General features: G+C 46.7%; 1 protein-coding gene across 1 annotated transcript in view; it reads left to right on the top strand.

The window, feature by feature from the left end:
- The window catches only part of CAPN14 (calpain 14), a 34,989-nt gene that overhangs the window by 2,634 nt on the left and 4,837 nt on the right, over positions 1-27,518 (top strand). The window contains exons 2-17 of the mRNA XM_007088842.3: positions 6,774-7,051; positions 8,298-8,367; positions 9,191-9,309; positions 9,446-9,582; positions 10,043-10,217; positions 10,825-10,890; positions 13,522-13,607; positions 14,887-14,961; positions 16,021-16,184; positions 17,333-17,496; positions 18,020-18,028; positions 20,279-20,484; positions 21,456-21,492; positions 22,244-22,300; positions 23,794-23,851; positions 26,420-26,484. Coding sequence (XP_007088904.2) covers positions 6,827-7,051; positions 8,298-8,367; positions 9,191-9,309; positions 9,446-9,582; positions 10,043-10,217; positions 10,825-10,890; positions 13,522-13,607; positions 14,887-14,961; positions 16,021-16,184; positions 17,333-17,496; positions 18,020-18,028; positions 20,279-20,484; positions 21,456-21,492; positions 22,244-22,300; positions 23,794-23,851; positions 26,420-26,484 — 1,713 coding nt within the window. The 5' untranslated portion in view covers positions 6,774-6,826. The remainder of the gene's footprint in view (positions 1-6,773; positions 7,052-8,297; positions 8,368-9,190; positions 9,310-9,445; positions 9,583-10,042; positions 10,218-10,824; positions 10,891-13,521; positions 13,608-14,886; positions 14,962-16,020; positions 16,185-17,332; positions 17,497-18,019; positions 18,029-20,278; positions 20,485-21,455; positions 21,493-22,243; positions 22,301-23,793; positions 23,852-26,419; positions 26,485-27,518) is intronic.

The raw sequence follows: 27,518 nt of genomic DNA on the forward strand, positions 1-27,518 counted from the left end.
TGAAGGATGGATACATTGGAACCAGAGAGAGCAAGAAAAACCCTGTGTCTGTGTGCACATAAAAAGATAAGTTGAGATAGAGGAGTGTGCTGCAGGTTGTTTACACAGAAGGGGGCCAAAACACCAAGAGGTGAGCCACTTGCTTTGAGGCTATGGACTGTGTGGATCTGAGGGGAGTGGTGTGGAATGGCCACTCAGAAGCAAATGTAGGATCAGTTGGAAGAAAAACTGCCTCTGTCTGACCAGGTAATGTAGCACTAAGTCTTGGACGCTTTTAAGATGTAAATGCTCTGGAAAAAATAAGAGGAACTAATTTAGATCTGTTTTAAAACTGATTCTTATTCAAATGTGTTTTGAAATGTTCAGAAAGGAGACAAATCAAAGGGGTTGGTCCATTAAAAGTGTGGACGGTGGTGGAGAAACATGGGCAGGGACTGACCCTGGGTGGGTGCTGTAAGACCAGAAGCAGGCTTGAGGGAACAGAGTGACCCCACTTGGGTTCTAGATGAGGGCCTCACCCCCATAGGGCTAAACAGGCTGAGGGCCCATTGAACTTCCTCAGATGTCTCACGTGTACACAGAGATGCTGAATGGGGTGACCACCAAATTCCTTCTAGCCTGATATTTGGTTCACATGCAATGAGTGACATCATTCCACACAGGCTAAGTCAATATTCCTAAGCCCAAGGAAAGCTATCTCCCCAAAGGTGTCTGTGCTTCTACGAGGCCACACATTTGTGGCTGTGCAGTGTCCCATGGAATCAGATGGAAGATGGGGCAGTTGGGAGTGGTAGAGAGCTCCAAAAAAGTTTAACATCTCCAAATAGGCATACAGTCGGCCCATAGGAACCTTCAGCAACACTAGCTAAGCAAGAGGCTTTCTGCCTCTCCTCCTCCCAATCTACTCCCAAGGTGTTTGTTCCCTTTGGAGACTCCTTTCTCCTTGAAGGCTGACCTTAATTTTACTTTGTTCCCCAGGGTGCTTTGCCTTAGAATCTGCATAATTCCTCTGGAAAGTAACCCCAAAGCCAGCATGGATTAGATGGGAAGGCTGTTAATGAAGCCCCCGAAAGCAAACCTCAACCTAAATTAGTCCTTAGGGATGTGATCAGAACAACAGAAGAGCAGCCAAATGATTGACGGCTCAGAAAAAAAATTTCACATTTTATATCTCATTTAAGCTTCACATCAGGAGGGGCAGGGAGGGCAGGTTTTTATCATTCTTTACGTTTTGCAAATGAAGAACCATCCATTTGTTCATTTAGTCAGCCTGTCAGCAAGCATTTATCAAACATCTGTTTATTCGTGATATATTGCCTGGCTTTGTTGAATCCAGAAAAAGATATATACCATTCTTATCTTCAATAGCTCATAGTTGGGCCACATTCCTCATTGTTTCCTCAAAGACAAATGTCTCCTCCAATAAATAAAGGAATGCTTGGGGTCTCCTGTTAAAAACTATATCTAAATTAGACATATCTAAATAGTAAAAAATTTCATGATCCTTTCAAACCATTAATTTTGCTGTTGGGGAGGAAAACTTTACCCTCCCAGGTTCTTTTGCCTGGTCTAAGAATTAAATTGACATGAAACAGATTAACAAGAGAAAATCAAATTTAATTATGTAAGAGGGGTCCAAAAGAATATGGCAATCAGGCAATTGAGGCTTATATGCCATTCAAAGCTAATGAAAAGGAGGTAGGGTTGAGGACTTGAAAGGGAGACAATCCACAGGAAGATGAAAACGAGTAAATGTTTGGTAAACAAATGTTTGCTGAGCCTATAGCAACAATGGGAGACAGAGAGGAATTTTAACCAACAGACTTTTCTAGGTCCTACCCTGTCTACCACACCTAATTCATACTGTACTGTAGTTATCTACGGTAATAGCTCCTTTTCTGAAATAAGTCCTCTATCTAAACTCTCTTACTTAGGCAGTCAGGAGAGAGGCAAAAAAAAAGAAACACTTCTTGAGTCCTCCGTTTCTTAAAAACAACCAGCCTAAAATAGTTCACATGCCAAAGAGACAGTTTGGGGTGGCAAATTTTGCTCCCCTACACTGCAAAATAATTTTCTCTTTTACAAACAAGTCATGATCTGTTCATAGAGATGTGGGTTTTCCTATTCATAATCAGTACCCGCAAAACCACGTGAAACCTGCCCAGGAATGTCTGATGTCATCACATCTAAAAAAATTAATTAGAGACAAGACTTTAGCACAGAGAAATGGCAGGCCACATCTTCAAGTCTTTTTGAGACACAAATGTAACTGTAAATGCTAAGAGTCTATAAAAAAGTAATGAATCAATTAGAGATAAAATTCTGTTGCATTAAGATAAATTCTTCATGATGGACCCAGTTAATCACATTTTATTCTCTGAATTCCTACTTGGAGCCTACCCCTGTGCAATAACAGTCTATGTGAATTACACAGTGCTTTAAGCAAACTTCTCTACAAAGGGCCAGCCAGTAAATATTTTAGGCTTGTTGAATATATGATCTCTGTTGCAACTACTCAACTCTGCTGTTGTAAAGTATGTTGCAGAAATAGCCACAGACTATTACCTTGTACAAAAACAGCTAAGTGTAGCTGTGTTTCAGTAAAATTTATTTACAAAAACCAGTGGTGGGCCAGATTTGGCCCATGAGCCACAGTTTGCCAACTCCCGCTTTAAAGTTTTTTTCAAACTACTTTACACAGTTATCTCTTTTGAGTTCTGAGAGGGGACACAGTATATGTGAGCTCCATTTTACAGGTAAGGAAACCAACTCAGAAAAGATAAGGGGTCTCCCCACGGTCACACAGGTAAGAAGGGACAAACCCAGCCACGTTCTGGGTGTTCTAATTCCACGTCTAGTGCTCCATGACCACTGTACCTCGCCAGTGACACAAAAGAAGTATAGTCCCTGCCCAAGATAAATCAGGCAGGGCCGACACGTAGTCTTGTTCTTTTGTTCCAGCTGCTGAGAGCCTGGGATTGATCATGTTTCCAATCCGATGCTTTTTATCATGCAGACAGACCATGGTGTGAGAAGCCTAGGTTTCTTTTCCAATTTTACCTCTGACAGCTTGGTGGGTTGTGGCAGGATGCCAGAGTTCTCTGGCAATCAATCATCCCCTAAGAGGATTCTTTAGGTCCGTAGCACCTGTGAATGAGAATGTGGTTCTTACTTCTTTTGTTTCTTTTCCAGAGCCCCGTCTCTACCCTTATGTGAGTTAAGGGCTAAGTGTATGTGCCTAGAGTAAGTACAGTGTTTGGCACAGTGTAGGTGCTCACTAAACATCTGAATTCACTGAACATCAGGGCAGGGACTCAAGGCATGGAACACTCAGGTGTCTCACCTGGCCATGCCCCTCAGTGTTCACCAGCCAGTTAGCACCCAAAGGCCTCATCTGGATTAGGAGCACGAGGGACACCCCATCATAAATGTCCCTCTTGCCCCGAACGTCTATCGCGAAGTCAAGGACAGCCAATGTTTACAAGTGAAGGTGGAGGCTCTGAGTACTTATTTGCTGAGTATGAGTGAACCCTGACATGAAGAACGTGACAGAGGAGTCTAGCACCCTCTGGGGAGGCAAGGAAAGGACGTTCAGGCATGGGGGGGCGGTGTCTCTAGGCTGCGCACTTGCATATCAGGTGCCCCGGTCACCTTTTCCACATTCATTTGCATAGTCTTATGCTAATGGCCTGCTGCAGCACTGTCTACTTACAATAGTTAAAATTAATTTCCACATACAACTAAGATGCATCTGGCCCTTTGCAGATAGCTATGGCAATCTGAGAACAAGCTGATTTCACCCACAGCTTGTAACATACAGAGGACATATAAGAATCACCAACTGCCCACATCTGGGTGTAGACTCTCCTTCAAGTGCCTTAGGAATACTTATTTAAAGGCAAGATATTTGTGTGTGTGGCTTCATTCTGAAGTTTGGAGGGTGAGAGGATCTTGTGTTGGGCACTTTATCCTCTGAGCCCCACAAGGCACCAGGACTCGTTATGTGATGGGATGTTTTCGGGCATGGGGAGAGATCTGAGTGCGACCCAGCCCTTGGAAGGAGGGCACGAGCCTGGGTCAGCTTCTGAAGCTGAGGGACCTGTTATTATTTGTCATGTCACAACCTGTGAAGGATTGCCACTCAGGCTTGACGGGACAAAAACAGCAAGATTTAGCCTCTCTGTGGCTCTGTGTTTGTTTATAAGTGTAAATGTGGTGCAGGAAGCTTCGCCTGATTGTCCATATCAGTAAGCAACTCGCGGAGAAAACACAAGGCCCCAGTAACAGTGTTTGGATCCCTGTAACCCCGGTTGGGACGGGGCTGGGTCTTCCCCCAGGAAGCATACCTGCAACATAGAAGAACAACCGGGAGTCAGACTAACCTCAGAGAGAGGTAAGGGTGTGAGACAAATGGCATTCCGCTGGCGTTAATCCTGTGGGGGATGAAAATGGGTGTTAGACAGGTGAGGTTTCAGTGTGTGAATCACTCAGAGCAGAGCCCGCAGGGGAATCCAAGGACAAGGCCGTTTCGTGAACTGGTCCCTCACGGCGCTTGATGAGCTAAATACAAAACCAAAGGTAAGTGTTCAGGAACTTTTATAGCAATGGACCAAATAATTGTGTTTCTGTTGAATCTGAAAAGAATTTTTAAAGGAAGGCTTGTATTTTGTATATCTGTTTTTTAATTTCATTTTTCTGATAATTTATATTCATTAATTTGTGTGACAAGTTGAAGATAAAAGAATATAGGTACTTCGCTAGTGATAATTTGAGAAGCACCAGTTAGAAGCACCAGTGTCCTAGGTGGTAGGCAGTGGGTCAGTAGACAGGCAAGGTGAGGGGAACTCAGTGAAGATTGGAAAGTCAAGGAAGGCTTCCTGGTGGAGGAGATAAAGTTGGACTTTGGAGGATGGGTAAGACCTTGACAAATGATGAGGACCCGCAGATCACCCTACCACTGTGAGGGAGTACTTGTACTTGGCATAGACTTGATGGCAGACTGCTTTGAGTGCATATACAATCTGTCCCAAGCACTGTACTGGCGCAAATGAGAGCTGTTCGCATTGAGGGCTGAGAACTGTTATGGGGATCAGGGCCCTGGGTTCTGGATAGGGCTCTGGTGAAATTTTCCCATGCAACCCTGGGAAGATCATTTGATCCCCACTAGGCTGGAAGAGCCATAAAGGCAGGGACTGCCTCTGGGGAATGATGCCTACCTAGCTCAAGCCCACCAGATGACAAATTCCCAGTAAAATTTTTGATGAGCCAATGGATGAATGGGTTTTGGTTTTAATACTTAAAAAATGAGTGGGGCTAGATAAGACTGGTGGGTTTCAAACCATAAAATGAGAAACCTTGTAAAGATGCACTGTGGTCCAACCTGCCTCTACCCTTGAGTTTCTATAGGATTTCATTTGAAGAAGGAACCCCACAGCTAAAATAATTTTGGGGAAATACTAGATTTGATGATTTCGAAAGCCTATTCTAGCTTCTGACATTTTCAGATTCTAAGTAGACAAGAATGCAAATAATAGAGGCAATAAAAACATTGACTTATGGAATCACCACTGCACAAAAATAGATGTAGGAGTTGTAAGGAAGCACTAGAATATTGGGGTTGGTGGGGTCCCATTGGCTTGCAGAGCTCTTAACATGAAGCTTGTTGACGAGCTTCAGAAGGAGGATCCATTGATCTCCTGAAAATGTATGTAAAATTTTGCATGTCATTGACTGTCACTTAGGAGTGCTGTGGTTGCCTGTAACAGACACAACAATGGTTGACGTAGAGAACCCTGCAGAGTCTGGCCACCACTATGGCTTAAATAAGCAAATGGCTTATCTTTCTCATGTAATAAGTCTAGAGGCAAGCCACCAAGGCTGTACATTTGTTCAGGGAAATCATCAAGATCCAGACTCCTGGCATGTGGCTTTCTCCTAGTGATCCCAACACAGCTACTCTATCTCCAGGTGTTACATCTGCTTTCTAGGAAGGGGAAAGGGCAGAGGTCAAAAGTGGTGCCAACTGAGAAAGCTGGTAAAGTCACAGCTTTTCCAAAAGCCCCACCTGATAGATTACCACGTTGATCTAATTGGCCAGCACTGTATTGGTGGCCAACTTGTCCTACAAGAAGGTCTTGGAAATCAAGTTTTATAATTGAGTGACCCAAACTGGGATCCTATTAATAAGGCAAAGGAGTGAATGGGTAGGTAGAGACAACTGTCAGTATTTGCCATGATACGTATGTGAATGTTTTTTTTTTTTTTTTTTTTTTTACATTTCCAAAAATGTCTTTAAGGAAGGAGTTAATTTTGAAGAGAATATAGAAGGAGGAAAGTCAGAGATGGGGAAGGTGCAGGAGGAAAGACGTGTGCGAGTGTAGGGGTGATGGCAAGCAGGCTCTGCGGGGCAGGACAGAAGGCGCAGCCACTGCTCCTTCCTTGTCTGGCACCAGGACCCTCAAGCTCAATGGACTGAGTTTCTGCTTCCTGCTGCCCTCCTCCCCACCTCCCTGCTAAGCAGAAGTGTCTCAGTGACATTGGCATGGTCACAGGCCCAGGACCCAGCCTAAGGCTGGCGACACCCCTCTTTTCCCTCAGGCCTTGGTAGTGGAGCCTGGACCCCCAACTCGAGCCCCAGCACTGGAGCAAGCGCTCAAGGACCCTCACTCTCTAAGACGAGAACTGGCCCAGGTGCCCCAGCCCATCTCACTTTCTCTCCATCCTTCTCTTCTCTGGATGCAGCAAGTAAACTGAACATCGGCTCTCCATTCCAGGAGCAACAGAGACCATCCCAGAAGACCCGGGGGGTCCGTATCCACACTCTGCCATGTCTCTGTGTCTGTCTTTCCGAGGCAGATGGAAGATGGGGCAGAAGAACTCACTGGGGGGCTCCTTGCAGCTCCCCAAGCAGGACTACAAGGCCCTGAGGGAAAGGTGCCTGATGGAAGGCCGCCTCTTTGAAGATGACAGCTTCCCGGCCAGCCTGTGCTCTGTGGGCAGCGGGCCCCTATTGCGGAAGCTGCCGCCCGGCCTGCAGTGGAGGAGGCCTCCGGTAAGGGGGGAGTTGTGGGCAAGCATCCCCTCAACACACACACACACACACACACACACACACACACCAGGTCAACCCAGACCAAAGAATGGTGGAGTGTTCCAGATGCAGCATCTTACTCACTGTCATTGATTTCCATGTGAGGGGAATGGGGGAGTGCCCACATTCCTATTTTCCAGATGGAGAAAACCAGGGGTGATGCTGAGAGGGGTCTGAGGTGTGCCTCTCTCTCAGCTCCTCCCCGGAAATACACTGGGCAGCTGTGGCCAAAGTACTGTCTGACCTCATCTAAGATGGTAGGATGCCCTGAGTCTCTGCTGAGGCCATCTGCAAAGAGACACATTTTCACATATCTTCACTCCCAACCCCAAAGTCAGGCCCATGGAACACGTAAATTAAGAAGCTATTAATCACTTTACAACAATGTTCTTCACTTTATAAACTGCTCTGATGGTTCCTTTAAAAGGCGACTTAATGTGTTCAAAGGCAGTCTGGCCCCCGCCAAACTTGATTTACACAAACGATTTCCCAATCACATCTATAACAAAGTAAAGTCAGTGTGTGCTACAAATTCTCTACTCTTCTGTGCCCATCCAGACTTCTCATCAAAGTCTGCAGCCCCAGACCAAGTCCCTTCTGTGCATAAGATTCCCAAGTGGGCTTCCCAATCTAGAGAGCAGCCAAGATTCTACTTTTCCCAGAAAGTTTGGAAACTGCTGACATAGAGTCTGTCATACACCTGACCTCAGGAGAGCTGTGCCAGTGCAGAACCCCAGGGGTTTGGTGCTTCCCATGAAGCACAGACCACCCCTCCCCACCTCCCACCACCACTTTGCCCCATGTCTCAGCATAGAAAGGCAAAGAAACCATTATTTTGGGGTGTGGGGTGGGAAGGCGTAGGATGACAGTGAGGAGAATGTGAAGATCTCTAGGAAAACATGAGAACACCTTCCAAAAGACATACTTCCATTTTAAACAGAAGCTCTAAGAAAAGGCATTGTGGGTACCAGCCCTGCATCTCAGTGCCCACACAGAGTTCTCCAGGACTCTAGCTTACGTGGGCTGCAAGAAGGAGTGAGAAGTACGGTGGGCTGAATCCATATGCCAGACTGTCTGGGCCAGCCCTGCTTTCATATGTATCCTATATCTATGTCCCCACAAGTCCAGTCCTGGGGTATGGGAAACTACAGTCGCTGCAGCTCCAGGAACTTCTTGGTCAGAAGGATAATTCCATCTGTCACTGCAGGAGCTGCACAGCAATCCCCAGTTCTATTCTGCTGACACCAAAAGGCTGGACCTGTGCCAGGGAGTGGTAGGTAAGTCTGCATAGCCCCTGGAGACATAGGCCTGGCACCTGCGAGCCTGGCCCAGCCCAGAGTGAGGGTGGGGAAGAGGAGAAGTGAGAGATCCCAATGGGGGAAAATGGCCACCCTGAACTCCACCTTGAAGTGCTGTGGCCTTGCTGGGAAAATGATAACAGCTGGTCCTCTGAGGATGTATGGGAACGCCCAAACTTGCCTAACAATAACCCTCATTACCAGTTGACAGGTGTAAGTTTTGTCTTGGGAGAATGTGCTCTCTCTACTCTAATCCCTTTAATGAGTCCTTTTCAGCACACCAGTCACTAGATACCCCAGATAGAGTCCAAGTAAGCCCATTCTCATCCCAACTTTCCTTTTAGGAGAATAGGAAAAAAAAAACCTTGGCCACTGGGGAAGGGAAATGTAGTGATACCCATTTCACAGACAGAGAAATGGAGTCCAGAAAGAGCTGAAGCTTTCTCAGGGGAACATAAATCACTTACAGAGGTAGGACTTTAGAAAAGTTTGGTTGTGTTTGGGTCCAAGTTCCTGAGGATGTGGCATTCAGGAAGCCAAAAGCTGGTCCAGGAATCTGACTTGATTCTTGGTGTCAAGTTGAGATTCCAGCCAATGCCCCTCTCCACCTCCTCCTCACTAACTGTCTTCCTCTAAGTAGATCTTTCCCTTCTGTGAAACTAGGCTACAAGTCCAGAGAGGATAGCAATTGGGACTAGGCATTTCTTACATGTGATAAGTCCTCAATAGATTCATGCAGACACTTGTAGAATGTGCCTGAATGTGTGGTACATCCATGCAGACACTGTACTCTCTGGCCTAGGTGACTGCTGGTTCTTGGCTGCTTTGCAAGCTCTGACTTTGCATCAGGACATCCTGAGCCGTGTCGTTCCCCTGAATCAGAATTTCACTGAGAACTATGCCGGCATTTTCCAGTTCTGGGTGAGTATCCTCCTGGTGCCCCAGCCCAGAGGAAGCCATAGGAAAGACGGTTCTTGGAAGAGTCATGTCTTTGCCTCCTGAGCTGACTGCCTTCCATGGCAATCTTTACTCACCAGTGGACACTTTCTCCTTCCAGTTCTGGCACTTTGGGAAGTGGGTTCCTGTGGTGATAGATGACCGACTTCCTGTGAATACAGCTGGCCAGCTGGTCTTTGTCTCTTCCACTTACAAAAACGTGTTCTGGGGAGCTCTTCTGGAAAAGGCCTATGCTAAGTAAGACAACCACCAGAAATTTTTTTCCTTCCTTCCCTTCCCTTCCCTTCCCTTCCCTTCCCTTCCCTTCCCTTCCCTTCCCCTCCCTTCCCCACTCTCTGTCTTTCTGTTTCTAACTCATCAATGCTGGGAGAGTGCAAGAGGAAGGAGGTACAAGAGCCACTGAGACATGGCTCCTTGAATATAGAAGTGATGTATCCAGAATCTCTTATGTAGACTTTTCCCCATCTGAACAAGCAGTCAGGAATTTTCTCTTTTCCCTAATGGATGGAGTTACTTAACAAGGACAGGAAGTCAGAGTGTAGATTTTCCTTTGCCCCGGGGATGGAAGGAAGGAGTAACAGGTGCATGCCCAGAGAAGAACCAAACAGGGGGTTCACTAGACTCACTTGGATCATCCTAGGCTACAATACAAATGCCCCTTCCCCTCTCCTCCCATGTTTACTCCTTCCCCGGGCAGGCTGTCTGGCTCCTATGAAGACTTGCAGCGTGGACAGGTGTCTGAAGCACTTGTGGACTTCACTGGAGGGGTGACAATGACCATCAAGCCGGCAGAGGCCCCTGGCAACCTCTGGGACATCCTCACCTGGGCCACCTACAGCAGAACCCTCATTGGCTGCCAGACACACTCAGGGGTGCGAGTGGGTTGTGTGCTGGCAGAATGTCCTCTCCTGTTCCCATCCCCTTCATCCACCAACTTCTGTCCTCACCTCAGTGTGGGCCCTGACACTCCCACCCAGCTCCTACACCTAGAGTCCTGATGTTCAAACCAGAGCGGCCATGCAGAACCCTCGGGGTGGGCAAGGCCACAGTAGAATGCAGATGGCATGCAGACAAGGGTGCTGACAGTGACTAAGTATCACCCAGGGGCAAGACGCTTTACTAGCACAACTGGTCTTTACTGCCTGATTTAGTAACAACCAAGAACTTCTAACTAGAGTAGGGAGCTCTGGGTTCAGCCCTGCCTCCAGGAGCAACTGCCATGCCACCCCACATGATGGTTTAGCAGCTCTGAATCTGAGTTTGTCCTGTGTACAATGGGATGAGGCTCGCCGCAGAATGGCACCCTGATTTAGAGGCTCTAATGAGACTGTGAGTGCCGAAGAGCTTTGACCACTCTGAGGACACAGCGTGGGTCTCTCCCAGCCCTCCCCTTAAGCCCTTGCTTTGACCACACAGGTCCCTATGACCCCCACATAAACCGTTAGCAGTGGGCTGACAGGAGTTCTCTTGTCTCCACAGAAAGAGAGGGTGCTGGAGAACGGGCTGGTGGGAGGCCATGCCTATACCCTCACAGGAATCAGAAAGGTGGGTGGAACCAGCCCCTTTCTTTCTCTTCAGGCCCCTCTCCTTCTCTCCCAAGGCTTCTCACCAAGGCTCTGGTGAGTGTTATTATTTGTGCCCAGTCTAGAGAGGAAAATTGTCTGATGGGTTTTCCAGGCCTGCTAAAGCAGGTGGTGGGTGCCCTGCACCTGTGCACCTGTGTTCTGGAGTGATGGGGTGGGTCTGGCCTTTGCCACCTGTGGGGCACCATCCCGGTCCCTCTTGCCCTGTGGCAGCCCAGCCGATCAGCCATCCAGCCCTGCTGGACTCCACCCCTTCCTTGAGACCCCTTCACTCTGGGCTGCCACTGATGACCTTCATATCTGGGGCTTCCCACCCCAATTCTTTCTTCTTTCTCAGAAGTTCCTTTTCGTCAACCTCTCAGGTTCTTTTCATTGCTATTCATCTTTCTTCCCCCATTGAGGGAAAGATGAATCAGACAGGGTCCCTGCCTACACAGAGCTTATAGTCAGGTATGGAGACACATCATATGCAAGAATGGTAAGAAAGCAAAGTCGAAAGTTGGGGGGGCCGATAGAATAGACAAAAGGATTTCAAGGTTCAGAGGGAGGAGAGAAGACATTCTCCTGATTGGGTTGGGGGAAGTCAGAAAAGACTTCGTAGAGGAGGTGACATTGAGCTGGCCCCTGAAGGGTGGCTGGTGAGGGCACTCCTGGTGGAGGAGGCCACACAGAAAAGCATGCAGGTAAGGAATCCACCGGTTCAGTCTTAAACACCCTCTGATGTCCCCTGGAGGGCCTGATGTCCCCAAGTCCCTGATTCCCTTTAACTGTTTTAAATTTCTTGAACTCCACTGCAACCTGACTTCTTCCTCCTCCCAGATCTGCACCAGTCATGTGTGTGTGTGTGTGTGTGTGTGTGTGTGTGTGTGCATGCCAAGAGCTTTTCACTTATTTTCATAGTCCTTTAACAAAACTTAGATTTTTATGTCACTGTGCTGTTGCAGAAGTATGAGAAGTGCTTCATGCAGTGCCTCAGAAAATCTCCAGAAAGCTGTTGAGTAGAAAAAGTGAGGGACAGGAGAATTTATATCGTATGCTACTTTTTCTTTAAGAAAGAAAGGGCAGTAGGGGCGCCTGGGTGGCTCAGTTGGTTAAGTGTCTGACTTCAGCTCAGGTCATGATCATGTGGTTCATGAGTTTGAGCCTCTCCTCGGGCTTTGGATTCTGGGTCTCTGTCTTTCTCTGCCCCTCCCCCATTCATGCTCTGTCTCTCTCTCAAAAATAAACATTAAATTTTTTTTAAAAAGGCAATAATAATACATATTCATATTTGAATACAGAAGCATTCAAAGTGTTTGGAAGGAAGCATGGCTGGAAATGGAGAGGTCTAAGTAGGCAAGAGACTACGTAATACAGCGCTTTTCATATAATTTTTGTTTTGAACCATGTATTTTTACCTGTTAAAATCCATTTAACCAGGGGCGCCTGGGTGGCTCAGTCAGATGAGCATCCGACTTCAGCTCAGGTCATGATCTCACGGTCCGTGGGTTCGAGCCCCGTGTCGGGCTCTGTGCTGACAGCTCAGAGCTTGAAGCCTGTGTCAGATTCTGTGTCTCCCTCTCTCTCTGCCCCTCCCCCACTTGCGCTCTGTCTCTCTCTGTCTCAAAAATAAATAATAAACATTAAAAAAAAATCCATTTAAACAAATGAGATGTAGTCGACTTGACATTTCATTGATGTTCCATTTCTTTAGTTGATAATTACACCCTGCTTATGCAAACTGTTAACAGTAGGGAAGGGCAGGGTGAGGTCAATAAAGAAACTGTATTATTTTTGCAGCTTTTCAGTATAGCAGTTACATGTTTATGCCTATGTTTTGTTTCACGTTTATTTAACATATTTAACAAAATTTAGCACTTACTCTGCTCTAACTAGTGTCCTAACTGCTTTACAAATGTTAACTCAATCCTTACAACAACCCTGGGTGTGGGTATATTAGCCAAGTGGGGCTGCCATAAGGAATCACCACAAATTGTGTGGCTTCAGACAACAGAAATGTATTTTTTCCCAGTTCTGAAGCCGGCAGTCTGAAAATCAAGGGGTCGTGAGAGCCTCTGAAGGCTCTGGGGGGCAGATTTTTTCTCACCTCTTCCAGCTGATGGTGGCTCCCGGCTTCCTTAGCTTGGAATGCAGAACCCAATCTTTTCCCCCATCTTCACATGGCCTTCTCCTCTGTGTCTTTCCCCCTCTCCTTCCCTTCCCTTGTCACTAGATTTAGGATCCACCCTCATCCAGGGTGATTTTATCTCGAGATCCTTAATTTAATTACATCTGCAAAGAGCCTTTTTCTAAATAGGATCACCCTGACAGATTTTGAGTAGACCGGACTTTTGGAGGCCGCCATTCAACCCATTGCAGCGAGATGTGACAATTAGCTTTACTTTACAGATGAGGGAACACAGAGGTTAAGGAACTTGCCGTAGGTCTCAGCAGCTAAGAAGCAGCAGAGCCTTCTTTTCTTCTCTTAACCCTCAGTGCCTTTAATCTTCCCTTTCAAGGTCTCATCTGGCAGGCACAAGTCCCATCTAGATATCTGCAACATTTGCATCTGGCACTCAGCCCAGCCACCTAAATTGCGACTCCTTTTGCACAGGTGACCTGCAGACACGGACCAGAATATCTAGTCAAGCTGCGGAACCCCTGGGGCAAAGTAGAATGGAAAGGGGACTGGAGTGACAGGTGAGCGCCTGACACCGGCTGCCAGGGGCCAGGAGGGGGCGGGGCAAGCCGGCAAAGGAGCTGGCCGCCTGCACACAAATTCACAAGTGTTCTCTTGGGCTCCAGCCTGACAGGGGAGCTTTCAGATTGTGAAGGTCAAGCTCTCACATTCATGAGATGCTTAATGATATATAGATTGTGTTCTCATTCATTATAATAATTGAGCTAATGTTTGTTGAGAGCTTGCCAGCCCTGTGCTAAGCGGCTTTGAATATTTTTTTTCCCTGCCCATGTTTATTTTTTTATTTATTTGGAAGTAAAAATTGCACTTACTTCACATGTGCGGAAGTCTCCCCTATTTGCATATTTCCACCAAGTACTTTGAATTTTCATTACCTCTAGTCCTCTGACCAATGCTCTTGTAAGGTAGGGCGTTTTATCCCCATCTTACAGATGAAGATGTTGATGCTTTAGCGAAGGAATTCCTCGAGGTCTCTCAGCATGACTTGAGCAAGGTGTTTGGAGTCTAACCCAGTGTTCTTTTCCTGGTTCAGTGTGCTCTTGAGCCTGGTTCAGTGTGCTCTTGAGTCAAAGGTAGACTATCTGGATTGGCCTCAACCTTCTGGTGACCGGTCATGACCTCTGGGCTTTCCGCTATTATCGCTATTATCGGAATGTGATTCCCTGTGTCACCCTCCAGGTATTTAGTTTTGGGTGGAGTCTAGGTGACACTGGTCTAGGTGACATTGTTCCCCTTTTCTCGGGGTCAGAACCCTATGCTGCCTGCTGTCTAACATCTGAGAACAGGTGTTTTTTTTGTTTGTTTTGTTTGTTTCAATGTTTTATCCCATTTTTAGTTGTTTATGGTGGGGAATTGACACAGGGAAGCCTTAACTCCTTCACGGTCAGCAATGGAAGTTCAGAACCACGGGCTTTGAAAATACAGAGTACCAATGTAGGCTCAAATACTCTCAGACATTTCATAACTATGTGACTTCTGGAAAGTGAATTAATCTCTTTTAACCTCTGTTTCCGAATCTGTAGAACGGCAATAAAAATTGTGGTCAGCCTTATATAAGAGAAAGTATGTCGAGAGCCTGGCCCAGAGCTTGGGGCACAGTGAGGGATGAGTTAAGGTTACATGTTATTTTTATAAAGCAGGACGTGAAGTGTGGTTGTCTGCAAAGCAGCATGAAGATGAGGTAAATAATGACATGGCAGAGGATTTACTAAAGCATCTCTGCCACGTCCTCTGCAACCCTTTCATCCCCCCTCGGAAACATCCCTTTTCTATTTTCAGCTCAGGTATGTGGGAGCTACTGAGCCCCAAGGAGAAGATTCTGCTCCTGAGGAAAAGCAATGACGGAGAATTCTGGTATCTGACTCGGGGACTCGGGACAAACACCCTAGCTTACATTTGGGTACCCAGCCTATTTATCGGGTGCCATGTGTATGCCAGGCACCTCTTGTGTAGAGATCAAGAAGACCCACTAGGGGCCCACAGTCTAGCGGGCAAACAGCCCCTGCAAACGGTCACAGTCTCTACAGTGAGACCTGTGACCGCTGGTGGGGCTCAGTGGACCCTCAAAGCAGAGCAGAGGGCTGGCTGGCCACCTCCTTCTCTCTGACTTGCGCTCTGTCTCAATGCACTCAATCCTGAGGTTTTGCCTTTCCTGGCCTGAAAGGAAGATGAGCTTATAAACTCTGAGCCATCTCACTTGCACCCCCCAGAGTGCCATGACATGACTCCCACCTGCCCCAAAGCCACTCACCCCTTTTTTATGAAAAGCCACCAAGACACCCTGAGCTAATATGGTTTCTGGGTGTCTGACATGAGCCCCATTTGTTCCCTTTGCCCTTCGCTTTTTGCCCTTACTCTTCCACCCTTGTTCCCACGGGCCCCCTTCTCCCATTCTGCACACGTTCTAGACCGCTGCGACCCCTCTCTCTTTGGAAGTCATCACTGAACTCCAAAGCCCTAAAAATACTATTATTTCCACTTTACATATAAGTAAACTGAGCATCAGCCAGTTCGGCTAGCACGCTTTGAGCCACAAAGTTGGCAAGTAGGGGCTAAGAATTTTATCAATTTATAATTGAGAACCGACTTGTGCAAATATTATCAAACATTTGTATTTTAATTGGCTAGTTATGAGCGCCTCAGTTCAGCTTTATCACCGCAATCAGCGAAACAGGAACATTGCCACCAGGCACCCATTGTGGGAGGCTGCTTGCAGCCACGGGTAGGGGGCAGGGGGGTGGTCCATCACCCCCGATGCACCCTCACGCTTATCTAGCCAGCTCTGCTCTCCTGTGTCCAAGGCCAGCTCAGCAGGGTGTGGTGTGGGGCTGGGGCTGGTGGGGCAGCTTGGTTCCAGCCCCCACTCTGGTCCTGATGAGGAGACGTCATGCTGTTCCCTCTTCCTCTCCACAGGATGACACTGAAGGACTTTAAAACACATTTCATGCTTCTGGTCATCTGTAAACTGACCCCGGGCCTGCTGAGCCAGGATGTGGGCCAGAAGTGGACATACACCATGCGGGAGGGAAGATGGGAAAAGGGGATCACGGCCGGTGGCCCGATGAAGTCACCCCGAGGTAAGCACGTGCACAGGAGCCGGCCCTTGGGGCTAATGTGGCAGCTTGGCCAGCAGGGGTGGGGATGCGGACAGAGCTGCTGGGGATGGTGGTGAGGCCCTCACCCTGCATGGGCCATCTGACTGAGGTGTGGAGGGACTTCACTGACCGAACTGTGTGCTCTGGCCCTGGGCTGTGTCCTCCTCGGCACACATGCCACAGTAAAAGGGTGGCTTAAATCTTTGATTTTAGGACAAGGTCATTTCCATGCTGAAATAACCACCCTTCCTTCCTTCCTTCCTTCCTTCCTTCCTTCCTTCCTTCCTTCCTTCCTTTCTTTCTTATCTTTGTTTTTAAGAGAGAGAGAGAGAGAGAGAGAGAGCGAGGGAGGAATAGAGAGAGAGGGAGATACAGAATCTGAAGCAGGCTCCAGGTTATCAACACAGCCTGACGCAGAGCTCGAACTCACGAACTGTGAGATCATGACCCGAGCCGAAGTCGGACACTTAACCGACTGAGCCACCCAGGCGCCCCGAAATAACCACCCTTTAAAGGCAGGAGTGAAATGGTAACTTTATCATCTGTATCAGCCCCTCCTTGCCTACAGTTTTGGTAGTGACATAACATCAAGGATTCCTAGCTCACTGGTTACAGGGGGCAAATGTGTCTGAACTCTCCAAGTGGAGAGGTTTGGTGACTGTGTCCTTTTCTCCACAATGGAGGTGCTGAGCCATCTCTTTGGAAGGAAAGACCCATGGGGTACGGTCTCAGCCGGCCAGGCGCCCTTTGCTCCGGCTCCCCCCTCCTGCCAGAGAGGTCCGCCCCAAGGCTCAAGCTGCCCTTCAGCTAAGGCTTGGTCCGTGTTAAAATGCAAACCTCCCTGAGGTCATGGACATGTTCTCCTCCATTCATGAATGCAGTCACTTCATCGGGCAGTGAGTGCGCTGGGTGAAGGGGCTACAGCAGCAAGAATACTCCGGTCTGCATGTCTATGGCAGAACACGGGGTGAGGAGGTGGAGTGGGAGGGTGGATAGAGGGGAGGCTGAGAACCCGACTCTGTCCACATGGACCTCTGGGTGGCAAGCCCAGGGGAGGCATCCTGGGTCTGTGGGAGCCAGATGCTAGGGGCATGGGGAGGCCTGACCCACCTCTCTGTGTTCTGCTGCAGACACATTCTGGAAGAACCCGCAGTTCCTGCTGTCTGTCTGGAGCCTTCAGGAGGGCAGGAGGTTCCCGATGCCCTGCAGTGTGCTGGTGTCCCTGCTGCAGAAGCCCAGGCACAGGCACCGCAACTGGAAGCCTCACCTGGCCATTGGCTTCTACCTCTTTAGGGTAGGTGGGCCTCGGGGGCATGTGGCCTCGCAGGGCGTCTCCCACCACTGGTCATCCTTTCTTCCATTTCCCGACTTCCTCCCCATCTGCCTCTGTCTACAAACAGACCTGGGTGCAGGCCTTGGCTCCGTCCCTTAGGAATATGTCATCTGGAACAAGTCACCTCCTTGCCCCTGAGCGTCAGCTTCCTCTGTAAAGTGGGGACGATGATATTTATGCAAAGGGTAGAGTAAAAGAACATCACGCACCAGGACTTTATTGTGGTGCCCGGCACGCAGTTTCTATAATCAGTACTGGTGGCTGGTGTTCTTTTCCGCTCCCAAGGAGCCAAGGTTGCCTTCCCTCACCCTTTTCCAGAATTCTTGATGATGGATTAAAATGTCCCTGACTAGAACAGCAAGTCTTAAGGGAGGGAAGGGGGTCTCTGGCTAGAGCCTCCCTATACATCAGCCTCTGTCACTTAGGGCTTGTGCAAGAGTTGGATTTGTGCCTAATGAGGTCTCTCTTTTTTTGTGTGTTTCAGTTGAGCAAGGTGAGTTCCACACTTGACCAGCTGGCCCTGGTTTGGAGTGATGTCACCCGTGAGGTTCAGCTTGACCGTAGCAGCCTTACATAAGGAGCTATGAGGATGTCTGGCAAAAATGCTGGCTTCCCGTGTGTGTAGAAGAAATGAGTGCTTGCCAAGGACCCTGAGAAATCCTTCTGCATCTATAGGGAGGTCTCCGAGCCTGGTGCAGAACCAATAAATTTTAGAATTTATTAAATCCCTACATAAATAGCTAGAGGCTGTCACAGCATAGGGAGAATGGTAATCACATCCTTGCCTGAGTTTTGAAGCTCATAATAAAACAGATCTATAACATATGGGACATTGGGAGACCATGCAGCCCATCTCCTTGGAGACAAGGGGCAAAGGCTCAGGAAAGTGGGACAGAAATCCAGACAGAGGGCAAGAACCACTCTGTCCCTTACCTGCAGTGGCAGCCTAGAAGGATCAATTAAGGTTTGAGGTATCCCAGCCTCCAAAAGGGTGGCAGCTATTGTTTTGTTTCCCAAAGAAACAGGAGTGGAAAACTTAATTATTTGACATTAAACTGATTAAACTAAATTTAACTGTTTTTTTTTTTTAACAGAAACCATTTTTGCATTAGGTATCTTGGGTCAGTTTTGGTTTTTTCCCTCCTGTGGGAAGATGAAGGCTCCCAAAGTTGCCTATAAAATTTTAAAAATAGTTATTTATATCATGCATCTCTCTCTCTCTCTCTCTCTCTCTCTCTCTCCAAATATATATATATATATATATATATATGACCCATATATATATATATGACCCATATATATATATATATATATATATATATATATATATATATATATATGGGTCAACCTACAATTAAATTATAGACAGAACAAAACTATAAGCCAGTTCAAAATTTAAAAGACAAGGGGCGCCTGGGTAGCTTAGTCGGTTAAGTATCCGACTCTTGATTTTGGTTCAGGTCATGATCTCGTGGTTTGTGAGTTCAAGCCCTGCATTGGGCTCTGTGCTGATAGTGTGGAGCCTGTGTGGGATTCTCTCTCTCCTTCTCTCTCTGTCCCTCCCCCCACTCTCTCTCTCACAAAATAAATACAGTTTAAAAAATTTTTAAAGGCACGAAAAAAGTCATACATGGATAAAGTAAGCAGTTGATTCTACCAGGAACCCTAAACCTAGGACAGCTAATATGGCTGAGTATAAAATTTAGTTCTGAGATTCCTAGAGGCCAAGCAAAGATGGCAATAGGATGATTCCCTAGTTCTCATCATCTGATAAAGAAAGCATGCATCATCAGGAGATTTATTTTATTTCTGTGGCCTTGAGTAGAATCTGTGAAATATGTTTTTATGTGGATAGGTCACGTCTTTGTTATCTGTATATAAACTAGAGTGAGGATCCTGCTTATGGTCCTTGTCTCCCTCCACAACCCTGAGTGAGAACAAAGGGGAAAGGCAGCAAGAGAGAAAGATAGGGAAAGATAGAGAAATAAAGGCGGAAGAAAGGACAGAGAGAGAGAGAATGAGGGTGAGAGAGAGAGTAAGAGAAAGGGAGTATGAGATAAAACAACAACAACAACAACAACAACAAAAAACCCACACGTGTCCAGGCAATGTCAGAGCCGGAGCCCTGATTCAGGTCCTCTGAACTTTTGTCCTACTCTCTTTCCCCTCCACTGAGATGATGTAGAATGTCCAATTTATCCATATGTAGCTGTTATAATGTAGGCGGGGAGATGTTTGGCGGTCCACCTGTATGGGTGACCGTAATCATGTCATAATTAACCTTGAAGTTGTATCGCATACATGGGGGCTGCCACGGGAAGTGTAAAGGACATGGACATTGGAGGCTCAGCTGCCCTGAGTTCCAACCGTGACCGAGACTCTTACCAGCTAGGTGACCTTGGGTATATGACCTGACTTGTCTGAGCCTCACACCCTTAACTGTAAATGGAAAGTACAGGCCTGGTGACATTTCTCACATCATTTGTATATGATGTTGTTTTTAACATAAAGTCAAGTGAATTGACATGTCTACTCAGCCTCGCACAGGGTTCCAGCAACGGTATCCATTCCTGTCATGGTCTATTCTTTCATCTCCACTCCTCACCCCTTCACCCCTCCCCTGGAGCAGTAGGGTTTGGCTAATCAGAGACCACCTTATCCTGTCTCCTGGCCAAGGGCCCCAGGCCAGGCTACACACCCTGGGGATCACCTTAACTGGGACTCTTCCGTCCTCCACCCACAGCACTATGGTGACCAGAGGAGACTGCCCTCTGAGTTTTTCTGGAAAAATGCCCCCATAAGATGGCCTGAAGCATTTCTCACAGAGAAAGAAGTGAGTCAGGAATTGCAGCTGGAGCCAGGGACATACCTCGTTGTGCCCTGCACATCCAAGGCTGGCCAGGAAGCAGAGTTTGTCCTGAGAGTATTCTCCAGGAAGCACATCTTTCAGTAAGGACATGGGACTTCCCTGGAGGTGGGGGGCTTTTGGGGCTAGGGGAGATACAGAAGGTGAGGTGGAAATGGCAGAGGATGGGGTCTGTGGCCAACACAGAAGAGGGGTAGGGAGAGCAGGGAGCTCCCTGCATGGAGAGCATCCTTCTCCTCTTCCTCCCCGTTCTCCTTCTAACAAATGAACAGTCTGCTAGACATTCAAGAGAAAGAGCTACAACAGGCTTGGCCCTTGCCCTCTGGAAGCTCAGGGCCTGGAAGGGATGGGACACATGAGTAGTTATTTATGCTATCCTGCATCCAGTGCAAGCATTTATCTGCACAGGGTGTTAGGAGAACACCAAGGAAGAGCATCTGAGCCAACCTTCCATGGTCCTGGGGGGAGACAGGGCTGACTTCAGGGAGGTGTTAGTTTCTAGGAGATGCATAGAGGGGATTGGGCAGATGAGGAGAGGCCGTCATCAATGAGCAGACTCAGATGCCCTAAGTGTGTGTAGGTGAATCAATATACAAACACATTCCAGCCCAACTTATTCTTCTGTTTATGATTGTTTTGACACGACAGCCCTTCAATGCTTAGAATCCAGTTCCCTTTCTTTTTTTCTCCATGGTTTGGCTCTGGGTAGTTTGACTTGACCTCAAGCCTCACTGCCTGTCGGTGCCGAGTCATACGTATGAGTAGGAGTAGTTCAATGTGGGTGGAAACAACAAAAGGGGCTTGGTGTGAGCAAAGGTGGGGAGATGAGGAACAGTGCCAGGCATGTTGGGAGAGACAAGCAGTGTGCTGGGCCACATGGCTGCTCTGTCGACTTCAAGCAGGAGATGTGAGAGTAAGGCATGAGAGCTGGGCAAAGCCCACATGGCACATGGCTAAGGAACTTGGAAGATGTGTTCCCAGGGGAGGGAGACTGTTGGCCAAAGTGCTCCCCAGATGATCCCAAGAAGTAATTCTGCCTTCTGTTTTCCCTCAGTGAAATTGGATGCAATTCCAGTGCTGTCCTCTCTAAGGTACGTAGGCAAGTGGGATTCTACATGCAGGACTGTTTCCAAAGCCAAGATGGTGGGCTTCTCCCCTCACATTCAGGCTGTGGGGGAAAGTCGGCAGATCCTGCAGACCCTACTCCATGGCACCCATACTTCATTACCTGTTGTGCCCTGAGGGCACCCAGGTTCTGCTGTTTTTCTATAATTTTAAAAAATTTATTTATTTATTTATTTATTTATTTATTTATTTATTTGGAGATAGAGAGCATGAGTGGGGGAAGGGCAGAGAGAGAGGAAGAGAGAGAGAATCCCCAGCAGGCCCTGTGCTGTCAGTGCAGAGTTCGATGTGGGCTTAACCTCATGAACCATGAGAGCATGACCTGAGCTGAAATCAAGAGTCAGACCCGACTGAGCCACCCAGGCACCCCCAGGTTCTGCTGTTTTTGCACCAGAGGAGCTGTCCTGGTCACATCCTTCTGGTCACATCCTTGTCATTGAGGGTCCAGAGCCCCAGGTACATGAGTGATACATTTACTTGCTTTTGCTACTTTCTACCTGGTGTTTCTTTTGCCCATTTCACTGTTTGCTACTTCCCCAAAGGCAGTGAGAATTGGAGAAACAAAGAATGTGAACATGGTGGTAGAAAACTTAAGACAATGCGCAAGGTCAAACTTAGGGATTTCTGGGGCCTGAGGGTCATGAGACGTTAGTGTGCCCATGAGTGTCCACGTATCCAGGTGAACGACTAAGTCTTTCTGTGTGTCTGTTCCTATAGGAAATAGCAGACGAAAATGAAGGGCAGGATGAATTCTTCACTAAACTCTTTGAAAAGGTAAGTTGACCAGGTGTGGTGGCGAGCAGTGGGCGAAGCCGGGGACTATGTACTGACCCTGTGTACGAAGCATGATGTAAGGCTGCTCTTTGCCAGACTGCCACTTTCTATTTAAGTCCTCAAGTTTTTAGACAACTGGGGGAAAGTGGACTGTCTCCAGAAGGCTCCTGTAAAATGCATATCTCTTCTTGGAAGCAACATTGATCAGTTGTAGGAGAAACAGCTTTAATCTTTAATCCCCGAGAAAACGGACTATAGTAGAGCCAAGAGTCAGTGTCGGTAGTGGCTCAGAGCATGGTCATGACAAGCCCTAGCACTCTGGGAGAGCCCAAGGAGAAAGATCCCTTGGGTGGTCACCTAGAGAGGGGATAGGGCTGGTAAGAGGGCATTAGGGAAGAGGAGGGCCTGGGGCTACATACCTGGTTCCCTTGAGTTCTTTCCTTGGGTTGACCCAGATCAGGAGGCCAGTGATATGTGTGCAAGGCTCTGGAGGCCCCTCTGTCCCTAACCTTTAGGACACTAAATCCATTGAGGAATACAGCAAGAAATACTCTAGAAATATGGGGTCTGACACCTTAGTGAGGTCATTAAAACTAGAAGACCATGAGCTCCTTGTGTTCATAACACTGGATTTAATTCACAATGTACCTGCACCTATGTTCTCTCATATTCACCCCTGGAATTTTGCATAATGTAGTCAGAGAGGATAGTCAGACTCTTACATAAGTTGTTATAAAGGTTTTCCTCCATACCAGAGGTTTCCAAACATTTTCTGTTGCAGTCCTTTTATCTAATGGAATCTCACCAAGAACCCCAATATGTAAAAAAAAGATTAAAAAAAAGGTATATTGTGAGTATGTATCTATTTCATAAGCTCAACTGTATGTTGCTTGTATTTCATTTATATTTTTTAAAGTTAAATGTTAATGTAAAGGATTGCTTCTGAGAAACTCTGAAATTAAAATTTGGTGACTTGGCTGAAGATGCCTTATTAAGAATAAAATTCACTGGCACCTGGATGGCTCAGTCGGTTAAGCATCTGACTTCCGACTTCGGACCAGGTCATGATCTCACGGTTCGTGAGTTCGAGCCCCACATTGGGCTCCGTGCTGACAGCTCAGAGCCTGCTTTGGATTCTGCTATCTCCCTCTCTCTCTGCCCCTCCCCTGCTCATGTTCTGTCTCTCTGTCTCTCAAAAATAAAACATTAAAAAATAAAATCAAATTCAAACCAAATAGCTTGCCGAAATTTGAAGGATCTTGATAAAACCCAATTTGAAAATCACCATTATTAGTCTGCTTCTTAAGAGCCCTGCCCTGCTGGGGTCCTCGGGACTTGACCCCCAGAATCACTTATTCCACCCAGAAATGGCATGTGTACCATGCTGAGCTGATGCGGGAGTGGACTCCCAGCCCTCTTTTGTGGCGGCAGCTCTGCATCTAATGAGCCTTCGGTAACGATGGTTTTCTCCTGCCACTCTGCTTCCCCTTCAGTATCCAGAAATAAACGCAGTGCAGCTGCAGAAGGTCCTGAACCACATGACCTGGTCAAGTGAGTATTTCAGAGTCATCCTGTAGGACTCCGGGGACACAACGTTGCTGAACCCTGGGTCTGTTCTCTTTCCCCTGTGAGCACATGAATTGCTGCACAATGGTCCCCCAGACAGCTGTGTCTTACATCAGGGGGTCATGTGGTCTGAGAAAGCAGTAGAGAAGTTTATGTAGCTTGGAAAAAAGTGTTTTGGTTTTGGAGGTTTTCTTGCTTAGTTGGAGTGTGTAGAGATACATGGCTGTGAAAATAAATATTTCTGAAGTTTTGCTAGCTTGAGAATTTGAGTAGAATATCCGAGTACTTCTTGGCATATAAATTCTGTGTGGAAGACCATACCCAAGCTGGTACATAAATCTTAAGTATTGACGAGCTGACCAGGGAACGTTCTAATGAACTCGTATTTAAATTGACCAACCTATAAAAATCGAAGGAGGGGAGCACATTCCCTTAGGGGGCTGCAAATGGCTAGTGTGGATGCCTTCATATGACGCTTGAGATAAATTATTAGGAAAGCTTAAAGTCCATGGAAAAATGTTTATATGTATATTTTAAGAGAGAAGAACATGATTTCTCTGGGGAGGAAGAAGGACTTCAAAATGAAAAAAGTAAACAAAACAGTTAAAGGGTATTTGCCACCGGAGATATGTTATTACTTCTCCTTTATGTGAAACCAAGACTTCAAGTCCAAACAAATTGTAGTCCAGGGTGTTGTATAGCTCAGGGCTTGGAATAATTTCCAGATGGTTCTGCAAAGCCAAATTCAGGTATCATAAAAGAGCCAGAAGGAGAGATTCTAGAAATTATAGACTATAAGAGCTCCCCCACATCTTGGGGGGAAAAAATCTAGGGAAATTATCTAGAAGAGATAGCGTGTGCATATCTATAATTTTTTTAGATTATTTGATCACAAGCATGCAAAATGGTGTTCCAAAGAGTGTATGGGCAAATTGCTTTCTTGTAGTCCTTTGAGAGAATTTCTGGATTGGCAGACCAGAGAACTGTGGATTTGGGCAAAATACTTGGTAAACTATCTGATGATAAATTATGACATGTGGGTTGGAAAGTAGCAACAAGAGATGTGTTCCATTCCCAAGAGTTATATAAATATAAAACCAGAGGGGTAATTCTATGTTATAGATGAGAGTCTCTAAGTATAGACGAGGTTCTCTGGTTTCTACCCTTGGTGCCCTTCATCTCCCCAGCTTTTATCAATGACTCAGAAGAAGACATGGGAGGTAGGCTTTTCAGATCTGCAGATGGCACAAAGCTGGGAGGAATCATTAACATAATAGATAGCAGAATTGAAAATGCTCACAACAGACTGTGCCCAAAACCAAAAAGATGAAACAGAGTCGGGTTGATAATGAAAAACTGCCATTTCATTATTTTTTTAAAAATTAATTGCATAAGTTCCTAACAGAAGAGATCTCATTTTTGTGGAGGTTTATGTGAAAGATATCTGGTTAATTTCATTGACCTGGAGCTTAACACAAGCTAACAGTTTCAAGTTGCTGCTAAATCAGCTCATCTGAATTCAGGCTATATTTAATGAAAACATTTAGATTTGTATTTTTGAAATTGTGTTGCAAGAAAGATTAGAGACTAAGAAGTTTTAGGAAGTGTTCCATGAAATAAAAGGGGTTAGATTCTACGGTCAGTTGTGCTTGGGAAATTCTTCATTAAACAAAAACAAAATTTCCATGTTGGCTCCTCAGTACCTATTATATGCTAAGATGCATGGTGAATGGAGAAAAAGGGTCTATAGATACAAAATATTTCAAATGTATTTGAACTCAAAACACTTTCTCTGCAGAACATCATCTTTGGAACATAATTTTGGGGAAGTGCAGCTTGAAAATTTGGGAAGTCATAGCCCCATTGTTCTCTGCTCATCAAACTGTAGCTGAAGGAGTACGTTCCCGTCTTGGTTCTGCATTTTAGAGAGAAGGTGGCAAAGCATAGGGTCTAGAAGAAGGTGGAGAGGGTTTAGAAGCCATGTTTAGAATGCAGGAGAAACATCGAAGAGCAGACAGATGTCTGTTCATGCTCTTCTGGAGGCAGAACTTGGACTAGGGATTGACTTTTGCAGGCGGTTCTTTCGGAATTAACATAAATTTCTCCTGACTGGAGCTATCCGACCATGTGAAAAAGTGAGCACCCGTAACTGACAGACCATCCACCAACCACCTGAGGAAAGAAACCTCCCATTTAGGTGGAAGTTGAACAAATTAATGTCTCAGATCTCTTTCAGACTTGGGAGCCCGTGACTCTGTGAGGGTACCTCTCTCCTAGGTACACAGGGCTCCATTCATCTGACCCTCTGTGGAAGAAGACCAGGCTATAATCAGGTGTTCTCTGAAGGGTTTTATGGTGCTTTTTGGGTGTAGGAATCACCACTAAGCCTTCTCTCTTTTCCCTGCCCTCTTGTTCCTACTTCCTGCTACCCCCCATGAATGACAGTCATTAGAACCTACAGGTGGCCTAGATAGTGCTGCCTCTTACTGTTAAGAAAAGGGCTGTGCAGTCCTAGGGCGGGGCCCCATGCAGACTCTTTCTGTCCCTCTGCAGGTCTGGGGAGTGCCCAGCCTTTCTTCAGCCTGGACGCCTGCCAGGGGATCCTGGCCCTACTGGATGTATCTTTTCAGGTTTGTGGCAGGACGCATGCTGCTGGTGGAGAGCCTCGCTCTGGGCCAGGCTGCCTGGGTTTGAATCCCAGCCCGAGCACTTACTATTTGTGTGATCTCGGACACATCATGTAGCCTCGTTGTGCCTCCGGGTCCTTGTGTGCACCATAGAGATGCTACAGCTCCTCTGTAGTATCAGTGGGAGAATGCAAATGGGGTAACCCAGGCAAAGTGTTTAGTGCTGTCATCGATTACATTTTCACTATTAGCTATTACTAAAAATAATCTTATTTCCTGATAGCGAGGATGAGGCAGCTGCTGGGTGGTGGTTAGTAACAATCCCCCAAGTAACAAGAAACTGTTACAAGAGCCTCAGGGTTCCAAGTTTTCATTTGGTGACAGGGCAGTGGCTGCTCGCCTTGACAGATCAGGAAATCAGAGCTCAGTAAGTTCAGTGCATGCCACAGACTCTGCCTTCCTGGTTCCGATGTTTCTAGCAAACCCTCTTTCTACGTGAACCATTTAATCACGGTTTAATTATCTGTACTACAGAGAGGTGTGTGAATGCATGGTGGGAGGGTTGTGAATAGAAAAGCAGTCTTTATAGAAACTTGGCAGACAGCATGGACATCACGGGACGGGAGTCAGGTGCGCAGGCATTGCAGGAGGTCCCAACCTCATCACCAGATGCAGGAAGTTCATCAGCCCCCCTTTTATCATCCACTCTAGAGGGGAGTGAGTACCCACCTCACCTATGAGGTGAAAATGAAGTAACATAATTACAGTGTGTAACTCGGCCCTAGAGCCACCCGAAGGACCCAGATGGAGTTGTGTGTGACGATATTTTGACCCAGTCTCTCTGAGGCAGGGGTATTTGGACATGGCTCAAAGCCACTCATTAAGCTTTTAACCTTTTCTAAAATGACTAAATAAAAGAGCCACCCTGTGACTGACCCCTTCCAGAAGTTGGTTTGAGCAATTAATAACATAAAAAGAGTTACTGTTTTTTATTTAAATCGCATCAAATTGGCTGGGTCGAACTC

Source organism: Panthera tigris, chromosome A3 (genome assembly GCF_018350195.1).
Source record: "Panthera tigris isolate Pti1 chromosome A3, P.tigris_Pti1_mat1.1, whole genome shotgun sequence".
Taxonomy (NCBI): domain Eukaryota; kingdom Metazoa; phylum Chordata; class Mammalia; order Carnivora; family Felidae; genus Panthera; species Panthera tigris.